This window comes from Thamnophis elegans, chromosome 7, assembly GCF_009769535.1.
Source record: "Thamnophis elegans isolate rThaEle1 chromosome 7, rThaEle1.pri, whole genome shotgun sequence".
Lineage (NCBI taxonomy): Eukaryota > Metazoa > Chordata > Lepidosauria > Squamata > Colubridae > Thamnophis > Thamnophis elegans.
In genome coordinates, this window is record NC_045547.1 from 30,062,559 (window position 1) to 30,077,629 (window position 15,071).

General features: G+C 39.2%; 1 protein-coding gene across 1 annotated transcript in view; it reads left to right on the plus strand.

Annotated features, from left to right (window-relative positions):
• The first annotated feature begins 9,054 nt into the window (after window positions 1–9,054).
• Window positions 9,055–15,071, plus strand: part of SH3BP1 (SH3 domain binding protein 1) — a 41,484-nt gene continuing 35,467 nt past the window's right edge. Inside the window, exon 1 of the mRNA XM_032221129.1 lies at window positions 9,055–9,511. Coding sequence (XP_032077020.1) covers window positions 9,456–9,511 — 56 coding nt within the window. The 5' untranslated portion in view covers window positions 9,055–9,455. The remainder of the gene's footprint in view (window positions 9,512–15,071) is intronic.

The following is a 15,071-nucleotide window of genomic DNA, read 5'->3' on the forward strand; positions in this document are numbered from 1 at the left end:
TGGGATATTTACGGGTATTCATGTCTGCTTTAAAAACTGTCCTGGAGGTTAGCCCTGACAAACACTTGATAATCCACAAATACTAAGCATTTTTATAAAAAATACTAATGCATTTTTATAAAAAATACTAATGCATTTTTTTAAAAAAAGCAATTTACTGATATTTTACGCTGATCACTTGACTTAGTCGAGGGATAAGTGTAGGAGCAGCCATTTCCAGTCATAATGAGTTATGTTCCTCAGTCTCAATTCCTGTTTTAGTGCAGTAACTTCCAATATAACTTAAGATATGACTATATCGACCACAGTTGCCTCCATATTTCATGCAAGGTAGTGTTTGAATAGTGATCTGTAGAGCAATTACAGAGCAACATTATTTGGCAGAAAACAAAAGAGATGGCTGCAAATGCTAAGCATAGCTTTTAATCTAGGAAACCTTGCCGACCGTTCTTCCTACTCCTGTTCTAGGCAGGGTTATTGTAACCTCAAACTGTATAACATAGTTTGCGGCCAAATCTGCTCTGCATATATTAATAGCTCTCACTTCCTCTTCCTGCTGCTTTTTGCAGGGCCCCTTCAGCAGTAATTTCTTCTATGTGATAGCCGGACTCGGTGAGAAAGGGAGGAAATGCATACTTGCATTTGAGATATAGCAGTAAGTACAGGTGGAGATGGATGCCTTATTTGGGGCTTGATACTGCTACTGTCTACAAATTTTCATCACACGCAACTTCCCATTCTTACATTATTTTGTGAATTTGCTTCCTTTCTATTTTTGGTGGACATTATTGTACTATAACTAAATGTTATCTTTGGTGGTAATCTTCGTAGCTTAGTTAATTAGGTTGATTGGATTTTAGAAAGGAAGCTGAAAGTGATCTGTAAGAAGGAAGAATAATTATATTAGATTATACCAGTATACAGCAGTGATATATTAATAAACTTTAACAGAAAAGCCATAATTGTTCTACACGATAAGGGCAGCCGGATGCTTCATCATTTTTGCAGGCTGTGAGATGGTGACTGCAACTTCCCAGAAATGATTTTTTTATATTCCCTTAATCTGTGCAAGAAAACCAATGAGCTCTTTTTTTTAACCTCGGTGAAACTGAAATTTAATGTCTTAATAAATATCTAAATTTAAGTAAGCAAGGAACCAAAAAGAATACCTTCCCTATTTTAACGCACCTGAGAAGTATCGTGGATCAGACATTTTCCTCTTATTAGGCAACATTGATTTATTATGTGCCATCACCTTGGTGTTGACTCTTGCTAGCCACAAAGCTAGGCCCAAGTGAGCGGTCCTTCAGATTTCCCAACAGGGCATCCACTGCTGCTGTGATCGTTTCCATCCATTTCATTGCTGGTCATCCTCTCTTAGATTTGTCAAGGTCTTCATATACCTTGAAATATAATTTGAGTCTGGACATCTGTGCCTTGAATGAGAACTCCTGATTGATTTGTTATATGATCTACTTGGCTATCTCTGGTATGAGCCTTTTGCAAAACCAACATTCTATTTTTTTTTTCTCTCCTGCTTCTTCAAAATCCAACTTCTGCTTCCATCGAGTAACAGAAAAAAGTATCACCTCCACAGTTCTGATCTTTGTAGATGCAAATGTTTCACACTAGTCTCTTTTCCAAAGCCTTCAATTGCCCTCCTACCAAGTGCAAATCTTTAACGTATTTCTTCACTGCTGCTGTTAATTCTGAAAAGCAGAAACTACCATTTCAGAATGTTTGTCAGTTTTAAGGCAATAGTTGTATCCCTTGTCATTAGTTTGGTCATCTTTATATTTAATCTTCACCTCGATTTTTCGATTGGTGCTCCTTTGCTTTCATTACTTGAGCTTGCATATCATTTGCATTTTCAGTTATCAGAGCAGTGTTATCAGCATACTGCAGATTTGTGATGTTTCTGCCTCGAATTTTAATTCTGTACTTTATTGTTTTCCAAGCTAGCCTTTCTCAGTATATATCCAGCATATAAATTTGAATGAATTGGGAGCGAGTATACAACCTTGTCTTTTCCTGACTAACGTCAGTTTGTTTAACTGACAGTTTATGCTCACTGTGGCTTCCTCTTCTGTTTTGCATAAGATCCATTAGATACTCTGACATTCCTATTTTCCTAGGGACACTACTGTGCACAGTTTGACATGCTCAACGAAATCCAAGGTTTTTCTATAGTTCTGAAGCAAGTACTGATTTCACTGGGGTATTTTTGGCTTTCTCACTTATCCAGCTCAAATCAATAATAATGTTGTTCCTCAATCTTTTCTAAAACCTGTTTCAACGTCTAGCATTTTCCTTTTCTTGTACGGCTCTAATTTACATTGTATGATCCTAAATGTTGTTTTACTTTACAAGAGATTAAGAATAGTGTACAATAGTTTGGACATTTTGCTATTTTTTTTCTTTTCTTTTTTTCTTTGGGATACAGATCTTTTTCAGTCTGTAGTCTACTGTGCCATTCTCCTAATTTGCAGGCATAGTTTGATTTTGTACGCTGTTTGAGGTAACTCAGACGACAAGCTCAAGAGGAAATATTAGTTCTACCTTTATTGTAAGGTTAAATTAACAAAATATTACAAGGCTGAAAATATTTTGGCCTTCCTCCTCTTTTTCTCTCCAGAAAGTCAGGGACGGTTCCTTCTGAAATGCTTCTCATGCTTCCTCTCCTTCCATGGACCAAGATATGTTTTAGATGTCAGTTGTCCAGTCTGAAGCTCTTCCTTCTGCCTTCCACATACCATTAACAGATTAGAACCTTTATTAATTATTCTGTCGCTTGCATCGTTCTGAAGATATTCCATTCTTAAAGACCTCTGACTTGCTTATGTTGGCCTGTTTTTTTCTACTACTAGAAGTGCTCAAAAATAGGGAGTCTCTTTAAAGGTATCTTGGTATAATTATCCCTACTTACAGTATTTTCCCTTACTCTTTCCATCTTATTTGAGCTTCTTGGAGTCAGTTATTAGCTGTACTACCATCTCACTGACATAATTTGGTATATCAGTTTGAGGTTGGAATATCTAAGTTGACAAATCTTTTGGAAAACTTGGGGGATTTTTTTTGTATCTGTTTTCATTTTTAATGTGTTTACATTGCCTGCCACTGCTTGTCTCAGTCAATTGTTCTCTGAAAGTTTTGTTAAGTTTTTTCCTGAGATTTTTGCCTTTAACTTCTCTTGGCTGTTTACCCACTTTCTTCTGCCATCCATTTTACTTTCTTCTGTTTCTTGATCTTTGGCAGTCTTTTTTCACGTTAATACTTCTTTTATTTTCATTCACAATTTTTCTAGTTCCCTATCAACGAGGTTCAAGATTTCAAAACAATATGTGATCTTGAAAATGGTTAGCACATACTCAAAGATCATATAATGGAAGCTAGTTGTCTTTGTGCTTTAGCTTGATTTCAATCTTGCACATATGTACTACAGGGCTATTACACAGCCATCCTCATCTTTTCTGTTACAACCGAGTTCTTCCACTGCCTTGTATCAATAATATAGTCAGTCTGATTTCTGGTGATGTCCAGTTATACAGGTGTCATTTTGGTTGTTTAAAGAATGTTAGCAATAAAAAGTATGACTAGATTAGCAAAAACAGGCTATTCTGCCTCATTTCTGTTTCTTAGACAATAGGTCCAACTGTCTTTTCAACCTTAAACTATTTCCTACTTTGGCATTCCAGTTTCCAACCACAAGCTTGCATCTTCTGCCAATTCCATATTAAACCTGAGTTTAAAACCCATTGCTGTCCTCTTCAATGCCAGTGATTGGAGGATACAAGTATGTAACCATCATGTTAAAGTTTTGTCTGGAAAGGTCTAACATTCAGTCATTGCCTGCACCATTTCCAATTATTCTGCTTGCTACAGTATCTCCTTGACTATGAAAGCAACGTTGTTCTCCCTTTGTTCTTCATGTTCTGAGTAATAAACATGATCTTCTGACTGAAAGAGTCCAATTCCAGAACATTTCAGTTCACTGATGCCTAAGATGTTAACTGGTTCATTTCAACTTTAACTGTATTGAGCATCCCAAGTTCATATTTCTTATGTTCTGTGCTCCCATTGTAATTCTGCCTTTGTCGCTCCAGCTTTTCTTGTCATACATGGCAATATCAGCAACTAGCCCTTTGAGGGTCTTTAATCTGATTGCATTGTAAACACCATTAACACTCCAAAAGAGCATCAGCTCTTTCTCAGGAGAACATTGAATGCCATCTGACCCGAAGGCCCATCTTCTGACACTATATTGCTAGTCACTGTATACTACCTTTCTAAGTGGCTTTCTTGCTAAAATAGAGAAATGGTTTAGCATTGACTTCTTCATAGTATGAAATTATGCCTTTGCCATTCTCACGAAACTGATCATCCACCTTCAGCATTTCCTGTATTACTGGTGCCTACTTGCTTTAATTAGCTGGGATTATCTTCATATCTGAGTGTATCACCATCATCATTAGTTTAGCCATTGTCTTATCCACTGCAGGGTGAAGCCTTTCCTACATATTTCCAACTGATACATTATATATATGATGTATACATGTATGTACGTACATACATACATACATACATACAGTATATACTCCCAGAATTCTTCACTCATCACTTCCAGGGACACCACTAGCACTACAAACAACTAATATAGCAGAATTGCTTCAGCAGAATTATTATATAGCGGCTTTCTCTAAGTTGGAAGTCCACTAAATATGCTATATTTCAGTTCTCATAATTCCTGCATTAGAGAGATTGTGGTCCAATGGATGACTGCTACAAATAGAACAGTGACTAGAGTGGTTGTTTATGCTATTTTGAGCTGAGAAGAATACCCTGCTGTTACTTCCTTAACACAATTTACAAGAATTGAGCTCTGTCCATCCAGTGAATTTAAACATTTAACTGCTATACTGTATGTTATAAAGTGCATATCATCTCGCATGCAATTCCTCACATGAGGAATTCTAAGAGAGAAATGTATTTATTTAGACAATTTAACCCTGTCTCTTGGAAATACAATCCTAAATATTTCAGAATTAAATAAAACCCATTATAGATGGTAAATTCAAAGTAATCCATCTTATACTTATTTTCTTCACTTGTCTTTTAGGAATTTTTACAAAACTGAGTTGTGCAGAATTTTCCGACCAGTGCACTGAAAAACTCTTGATTCTGACCACTGTTATCCCTAGAATGTTTTAAAGTATATTTGCAATCAACCTTTATCACCACTATTCATTTTACAGGTACAGTCAAGCAACAATAATTCAATGATTTTTCACCCCATAGCCTATGAATCAAAAGTCTTGCTTCCACTCAATTGAAATGAATAATGATCTACTTTCTCATAATAATATTCGTTTGCATTATACCCCGCTAACTCTCTGCTTTTGCAAGATAGTAAAGGGTGTTATTACTTGGCTAATCTTGTTTAAGTTAAAAAGGGTTGGAACATGCTTAGGATTTAGATAGAAGACCTACATAAAATTCCAGGCCTCAGAAGCAAATGCAACATTTGCTCAATAATTTCAGTTACATATACAATCCAGAACATTTGTAGCAGTTCTCATTCAATTCCTTGAATATCTAGATTTAGGGTATTGTAGATGCTGAGATATATCGTTCATATTTTTTTCTCATCTACCACTATGGATAGTTCTTGCTTAGCAACCACAAACTCCGTTATTAAAGCAGTTGCTAAGTGAAATTATGACTGCTTATGATCTTCTTTCAGCTCCCCTTTGCTTTATAAACTTGCAAAGATCATAAGAGTGAACATCATAAATGCGAAGATTAGTTGTAAAGTTACTTTTTCATCACTGTTGTAACTGCAAACAGTCACCAAACGTGGACTACTTGTATAGAACTGATTTCTTCTCAACTGGACTATGACTGCTTTCATGCCTTTTCCTTCAGGTTTCCTACTTCTCAGACCTTAATTTGAATCAAATTCTTAATTACCGGTCAAAATCCCAGACAAAATGAAATCTATAGAAAATGGCTACAAAAATTGATTAAAGCATACACCAAATAAAACATGGATAATTATGTTTGCACTAGTTGCTATCAGCCATATGAGTTTTATAAGCCCTAGGAACAAAATTTCCATCCGCTAGGAAAAAGTAAACACAAATTAATTCAGTCAATTCTGGGAAGGCATCAGCAGCTCTTTATGTCTTGGTAGAAATTATAGTACAATAATCCAGTTGCCTCTTGAAAAAGCACCTTTGGGACAACCATAATCTGGATTAGTGGTGGGTTTCAAAAACCTCTTCTGTGGGTGTGGCCTGCTTTGTGGGAGTGGCTTGCCGCCATGTGACCGAGTGGGAGTGACTTGGCAGTCATGTGACTGGGTGGGCATGGCCAACTTGCAAAATGTGGTGAAACTCACTTAACACTATTGCTTAGCAACCAAAATGTTGGCTCAGAAACTCTGACATTTGAAGCACGCAAGTCTTAAAGCTGTCAAGTTACAAGACCCTTGCACCCCTAACCCTTTAGGAAAAAAAAACCCAGGGGTGTTCAAACTTGACAGCTTTAAGACTTGTGGACTTCAACTCCCAGACTTCCTCCTCCAATCATGTTGGCTCAGAAACTCTGGCATTGAAGTGTGCAAGTCTTAAAGCTGTCAAGTTACAAGACCCTTGCATCCCCAACGCTTTAGAAAAAAACCCAGGGGTGTTCAAACTTGACAGCTTTAAGTCTTGTGGACTTCAACTCCCAGAATTCCTCCTCTCGCTCTTCATCTTGATGATGTGCGGATGGGTGGGGGAGAGCAGGAACCGGTTCTAAACGGCACTGTAGATTTGTGGAACCTCTTCTGTAGAAGAGATTAGAACTGGCAGGAACCCACCCCTGATCTGAATGACTGAGAATCTCCAGTAGCATTTACACTACAATGATATGCATTTGTTTCAATCTTTATGAGGGCAGAGCCTTTCTTCATATACAACAAGTGAATGGCACCAAGCAGTTACTATGTGGATTACCTATAGATGAAGAGGAAATTTGGAGAAGGGAGCAAGTGGTCAGCAGTCAGGAAAGTAGTTACCCCTGTTAGAAGAAAAACAAAGATGTGTGTGTTTTCTGTAATCATACAATAAGGTGGTTGTTTGATTCAGCTGAACATGTGAATGACCTCCAATTAACATAGCTCAGTGGTCCTATCAGATTACAAGACATTTTGTTGGGAGTATATAAACTGTTATGGTTGTTCTCGGTTATAAAAGTAGAACTTAGGGATGGGAAGCAGCTGAATGATACAAGTCTAACTGTTTCTAAGTTATTTCTGCAAGTCTAAGTTATTTCCACTAAATCTAAGTTATTTCCAGTAGCACCAAGACAAACGTTTCTAGAAGGGCTCAACCAGGATATGAAGGAGATCACTGTCCGGAGCTGTTTATCACCAGGACATACTTCAAACCCAAGAATCCATTTTGCATTGTTATTGATTGCTGCTAATAAACTGAAGCTTCAAAAATGTTCTTAACTTTTTAAAAAAAAGACTACTGGCCACAATCCTTTCCAGCAATACTGAATTTCACAACCTAACCAAATGACATGAAATGAACATCTTTTATCAGATTTGAATCTATTACTATAATCAACCTGTATGTGGACATGTGTGTATACTTTTTAATACACATGCCTGTACTGTTATGTGCAAATATTAAGGCACCATTGATCAACATTATGATTCAGCATTTGGAAGCGATTATTTCTGGGGGGAAATGATATTACAACAAAGTAACTAAAAGGATATCCAAACTTGCTTTTTTCACATTCACCGATTTCTTAGTTTGAACCTGTAAATAATTGTATGTAAAAAGATAGGATAAAGCAGTGTTCACCTTTGTTTCAACTGCTATTCAATTAGGGATTCCTTGAAACATTTGGCTTGGTGGTGCCTAAACTTTGGCATACTGATTTCACAGTTTTACATTATTTCTCTATTCCTGTTGAAAACTTGACAGGTAAACTCATGTTTAAATACCTGCCTGAACCAGACAAAAGAAGAAAAATGTAATTACAGAAACATTAAAAAGATTTAAATTTGGTCCATGTGACTTCATATTCATAGGAGTGGGTTTTTAAAAAAAAAAATCATGAAAAGATGAAGTTGGAAAAAACATGCATTACAAAGTTATATAATTTACCTACTTCCACAAGTATTGAGGCCAGGATGGCTTATTCATGGTTTCATTATGGAGGCTTTGCTTAAAAAAAACACCACACGTTTAGCTGTTGTAGTTGAGAAGGTGTTGATAACAGCATTAAATCTCCTGAACTAGAGATGATGAAAAATAAATCAGTGGGCATGAGGGCAATATCAGCGTAAAACGCAATACTGTATCTTGCACACTTCAGAATCTACATTTCCTAAGAGTACTTTTTGTTCTGATGTTTATTTTCTTTCCGCATCAGAGGTTAATCTGTAGTGCTGGTGCAGAATGAAGTTGAAAACTTCCTGGAAGGCAGAATATCATCATTTATCATTATGGATATTTTGTTTTTGTGGCCACAACCAACCAGTTGGTATCACTGCAAATCATCAGCTTTGCTTGAAGAGGTCCGAGACTTTGAAAAACCCATTTGTCTTTGCCTAGAGGTAATACTGATCAATTCTATTTGTGATCCTGCCTGGAAACACTTATAAAGCAGATAGGCATAAATTTTCCTCGGGTCCCTTCACACAGTATGCTAAGCTATAAGGAAGCTTGTTCAGTTTTAATACAGCTTACTGAGTGAACCTAGATATGATGGCTTATTTCATAAATCATGACTCGGATAAGATGTGGGCTCATTTTGCCACCTATTCTAATCAACAGGCTGTTGCCTTTGCACAAACCCTTATGCTAATGTGTCAAACATACACTATTAAACACTGGAGACAGAGAGAAAAAAACAGAAAATAGGAAGTGCTACCACATGAGCCTTGCAGATCAGCTTGTTCTGCCTTGTTTCATGTTTGTTGTAATCATATTTCCCCTTTAAGACTTGGCTGAAGTTATTTGTGTGTTTTGTTTTTTTTAGGGGTGGTGACAGGAACTCGGAGAAACAACCACAGATTTTACCTGACAAGCACAAGGAAAGGTAGTGTTAGAGGCTAGAAGGAGCAAGAGAATTAGGAAGCTGGAAAGTTTGCCACAAAAAAAAAAGAAGTAAAGCAGCACCCAGAAAAAGATGAGTAAAGCTCATTAGTGGAAGGGGAAACCATGAGAAGGAAGTAGACTTGGGAGGAGAGGCATAAAGACACAAAGGGAGGATAGGTGGAGAATCAAAAGGAGGCCAAACTAGAAGATGACAAGGAAGTGACAAGAAGAAGCCTGCAGTGAAGGCGGGGAGAGCGAACGGATGGCAGCAAGTGCAGCTGGCTTGTATTGAGGAGGTACTAAAGCCTCTGGCTTGTTTTCCTGCCTTGGTGGTACTATTTCAGCTTGGCCCACAGGATGATGAAGAAGCAGTTTAACTGGATGCGGCAACAGCTCAGTTACCCAAGTGGACGGTAAGGACTAGCTGTTTTGTTGCGTTGCTAGACACACTATACAGTTTGGGGTGCTAGAACTTTATGTTTAAAAGTTCATGTGGATTTAGATTTTGTATCTCTAGCTGAAGGGGAACTACTTTAAAAACTCTCACAGGTTAGCTCTCAATGGAGGTACACCCCCCTCACAAAGTATAATAATGGAGAAACCCTACCTTTTCCCTTCTGTGGGATTATTTAATTACAGTTTGTTAATGGCTTACAGATCCCCTTCCTATGCCACCACAATGTTCACTCAGCAGGCTTCCAAAAAGCTTCCATGGTGGTTATTTCCCCACAATGGATAGCCCTCATTTCTGCAACCCTGTTAAGACTTCAACACCCAGATTTTGCAACCAAAAGGGGAAAGTGTTCTGATTCCCAATTGTCTAATGAGAACAAAATGATTTTTCTATCATAGCTTGTTGCTGAGCCTGATGCTGTTGATCTCACTGTTGAAATTAAGAAAACCAATGTGGGATGGTGGTTAAAGTGCTGGAGTAGGAGTGTGGGCACTCAGATTCTCGTTCTCCCTTGACTGCAGAAACCAGTTTGATAACCTTGAGCCAATCAATCCCCCTCAACCATTATTGGCTTCAGGCTCTGCAACAAGCTAAATTCTAAAGGATTCCTCCTCGCTGCATTATGCATGGTCAGATTCACCTGTAAGAACCAGGTGAGGCAAGGCCAAACAAGCAGAGCCTTAACAGAAGTGCTAAGAACAGCAACTTTGCAATGACAATTGGGCTAATCAGAAAAGGATTTCTGGTAGAAAATGTGAAATCCATTCCTATCAGATAATGAGAGAGGGGCTTTATATATATACCTTTTGGGTATATAGTTCAACTGGTGCTCTCTGGTATTAGTGAAACAAAAACTGGATTCTGCAGAACTGAAAACTGCCTTTCCCTGTTGTAATTAAAACTGAAATCTGTGTGTGTGTATGTGTGTGTCTGTTTGTGAACAACCACACACTTTAAAACCTCATCTAACGAGACATAGACACTTTTGCTCTTTCCTAAAATAAAAGCAGAGTTTTTCCCGATAGCAGATTCTGTACAATATTTTACTTGTAGGTGATGAGATTGCTACAACCTAAGCCCGTGGGATGTATGTATAGTATATATATTTATATCCTGAGTCATATCAGTTTCATGTTTAGTCACTTTCTTGAGCAGTTAAAATAGCAGCTATCAATCAAAGGCTTATATTGGTGATCTTAAGTATCCCTGAAATAATAACTGGAGATTGGTAAACTTCTAAAAGATGCAAGCGATAAGTTATAACTGGCAAGGTAGGAAGAATTATGATATTTACAAGAATGCTGGAAAATCATAGGATTCCCCATTCCTGACTTACAAAGAATAAGATACACGCCAAGGGTAAAGGTTTCTATTAGCTCATGTTACCAACCTAGTGTTATTAACCCTGCATCCCCATCACATCATATTTAATCAACATGGCGCAATTAGTCCAACATGCCTGAAAAATACCAGATTAGAAACTTTTTCTTGCCAAATATGAACAAGAGGATGAGCCGCATCTTTGCTACAAGAGAAGGCAGTGTTTGCTTGGCAGGAGGACAGATAACTCTATTGTTTGTTTTATTTTTACTTATTGATTGTATTTATTTGCTACCTATCTAACTGGGGCTATTCTTGTTGTTATTGTTATAATAACGCTGAAGTATTCTTGCCCTTCAAAAGATTTAAATTCAATTCAATTATCTCTGAGGAAGATGGGCAGTTTAAAAAATAGGAAATATGAATAAAATAAATAAATAAATCTGATCCTTCTTGTATTTTGGGGCTGCTTTGCAACCATTCAGCACATCTATAGATGGATTGGATTTTACAAATCCATTCCACCAGCCCAACAATAAACAACTTAGTGCTTTTCAAATATTTTGATTTCACTTTTCTTGTAATCTCTGATTTTGGTCATGCTGAATGAGGATTTTGAAACACTCCTCCAAGACATAAGGACACCTGGTTGCCTGCACTACAGAGTCACAAAGGAGATTCCATGGAGATTGGATGAGGAGGTTTCTTCTTAACTTTGCTCGTTTTTTTTTTAGGCCGGAAGTGCAGAGAAATTTGACTGCTTACCATACATTAAAAAACACAGGCATGACATCAGTAGAGTTAGGGCACGGTTCTCCTCTCGGGAATCCTGAAGCTGCTTTTCCTGTCTTCCCTGTCTAGTTGTTGTGAAGTTACTCATCCTTCCTATTCCAAGATGGGGGTGAAGAGAATCTTTGCAGACTTGCTCACCTAGGCTAATTGCAGAAAAGGACACCCAAGTATTGTTGATGTTGCATAAAACAAGCAGCAGTGTTAATAACATGTTTTTTAGGTTTAACTATTCTTTGTTTGCAACTTTCATTAAAATGCCAGTGGGATCAGTCACAACACAATTTAAAAAAAATGCAGGGAGAAGAATTCATCATCTCCCCAGGATGGTTGGGGATATAACCTTGTGAACATTATTTCAACAATGAACCAGCAATTAAGGTACTAAACTATTAACATTATAGCACTTAGCAATAGCATTTACTTACATACTGCTTCAGAGTGCTTTACAGCCCTCTCTAAGTGGTTTACAGTGTCAGCCTCTTGACCCCAACAATCTGGGTCCTCATTTTACCCACCACGGAAGGATGGAAGGCTGAGTCAACCTTGAGCCTGGCGAAACCCAAACTGCCAAATTGCTGGCAGTCATTGATCAAGAGAAGCCGCCTGCAGTTTCTATTCTAGCTATTATGATATGTGCTTTAGCAGAGCATTTATTTAAAATGGGATTCTCCCCCCCCCCCCCGCCCCAATAAGATGTTACACCCAGTTATAACACTAATTTTCAGCTCATCAATAACTGGTGAATGGATCCATAGTTTATTGGAGTCATCTTAGCCATAAGCTTGTGCATTGTCACCTTTCCCTTTTTTTCAGAGAATAGGAGCTAAAAGTTGAAATGTAAGAATCTGCTTCTTAAGTTGGCAGAGCACTATTACAATATAACAACTGCTGTCCACATAGCCCAATCCTAGACTGAACTACAGTCAATCCTCAACTGAACCAGCATTCATTTAATGATTTTTCAAAGCTACAGCAGTTCTGAAAAAACTTACACTTATGACTGTTGCAGCATCTCTACAATCATATGATCAAACCTTGGGTGCTTGGCAACCAGCATGCATTCACAATGATTGAAGCATCCCAGGATCCTGGGACTGTCAGTTACAACCTTCGTAGGATGCTTCTGACATTAAGCAAAGACAATGGAGGAAGCCAGATTTGCTTAACAACCACACAATTCACTTAATGACTGCAGTCATACCTTTAACAAGCATGGCACTGCTGGAAGAAAAATCCAGTTTCAGTTCCAAGCCAAGGATAAAATGAAGGCTGATTGAAATGAGAGTCGCTTTATTGATGAGCAGAACCACCAACAGCATGTGATTCTGGGGCAGCTGACAAAATGGAGTTGAGAGTGGGTGTGTTTTTATATCTTTTGGGGGTTTTGTGTTTGAGCTTTCTGTTCCTGGGCAAGAACACATCCTTTAATATTCTAATGACTATTGTCAGATTCCTATGCAAATCCTAGGTGTTTGCCTGAGTTAATCTTGTCAACCTAATTGCTTATCTGGAGTTTCTGTCTGGCCCAGTCCTTCAGAATGGATTACCAAATCAGCATTTCTAAAAGCTGGCCTCCTTAATTTCTCCTTGGGGCAAGGAGACTGGTGCTGGTTTCTGCCTCCCTTAAGATTTTTTTTTCCATGTCTCCTTTAGGGGAAATATTCTATCCTGCCTTTTTAATATTCCCCAAAATATTTTGTTCTCTAGGAGGGTGGATGGGTGCAGACATTCTACAGCACAAAATGTTGTAAAATGGGACATGGCTTTCTTCTGCCTTGCTTAGGACTACTTGCGTTGCTTCTGTATAGGACAGTGATGGCTAATTATTTGTCATTGGGTGCGGAAACCACACGCACCCATAATGCAATGTGTGTGTGACAACCACCAACCCCCGTGTGCCCTTCCCCCCTGTGCATGCGTATGTGATCCCCCCATGTCCCATTTTGGGCCTATTAGGCCTCCGGGGAGCACAAATGGACTACCTGCACTCCCCCCCCCATTATCCCCCTTGCCCTCCCATGCATGCGGACATGACACCCCCGCCCACCCCCACCCCACATGCATCTCCTGCATGCGCCCAGCCCCCCCCCCGGGCAGCAGAGACCCGAAAATCAGCTGGCCATTGGGAGGCACGCACACATGCGTGGTGGAGCTGAGCTGAGGCAACGGCTCGAGTGCCTGCAGGAAGGGCTGTGCATGCCACCTTTGGCACACGTGCCATAGGTTCGCCATCATGGGTATAGGACATGTTATGCAAATCAACTGGATAAACACTCTGATTCTCTTCTTCCTGAATGTTACCAACTAGGAGAAATAGTTGAAAAATTATCCATCAATCTCAATAGCAATGCAGAGAGGAAAGAGCTTGGGGAGGCGGGTGACAAGTTTTGATAAACGGTGCAACCCATACCTCCTGTTTTATTGTACAGAGGGAAACTCATCACACATTCTGTAAGCCTTTAGCCCTTGATCTTTTTCATGTGCTTTAAGCAGATTTGAAAAGGTGCAAAGTTTTGAAATAACTACAAGGGTTTTTTTTAAAAAACTTGTATTGCACATGGAGGATACAGATTTTGAAAGAGTCACACTGTCCTGCCTTCCTGCACAGAATTTGGAAAGCATGGCACTTTCAAAATATGGTGCCACCACCAGCCTACTCCTCAGCACTTTCTGCACGGAGATGGAAGAAAAACAAAGTTGGGATAGGTGCTCCGGATAAAGGATGTGCCCACACCAGTCTGAAGTGACATATAGATGAGAAGCTGGTCCCATCCACTCTCTATGATCTTCTTACTGGGCAATGAAAAAAACAGTTGACAAACTGCACCAGATTACATATATTTCTTTAGACTGCTACAGGTTGTTTTTAAAGGGGAAACATTATGGTTTGGGTAAGGAGAAATAAAGCTATATTATACCTGGTTAGGTGCAAGATGAAGGCAACATCTTGGAGACCCAGCAGAAAGAAAATACTGCCAGTAGGTGTGGGCTGCTACAGGTTTGCCCAGGTTGAGGAGAACCCATAGCTAACATTATGGCTGGTTCGGAGAACCTCTAAATCACCCACACCACCCGTCCCACTCAGGAGTCTCCATGTGGCCCGTTTTGGATGCGAAGTAACTGCAGGGCCTGCACGGAGGCTCAGGGAGAGGGGAAAACAGGTCTCCTGGAAGTTCTGGAAGGCCAGAAACAGGCCCGTTTCCGGCCTCCAGAGGGCCTCTGGAGCCTGGGGGAAGCAGTTTTCGCTCTCCCAGAGGCTCGAGGAAAGCCTCTGGAACCTGGGGAACCCCCCCCCCCGCCACCACCATGGTACAGGAGGCCAAGAAGGCCACGGCCACTCAACAACTGGGCTGAAATTTGTTGCTGAAATTTTTGAAGCCCACCCCAGACTGCCAGCAATATTTCCC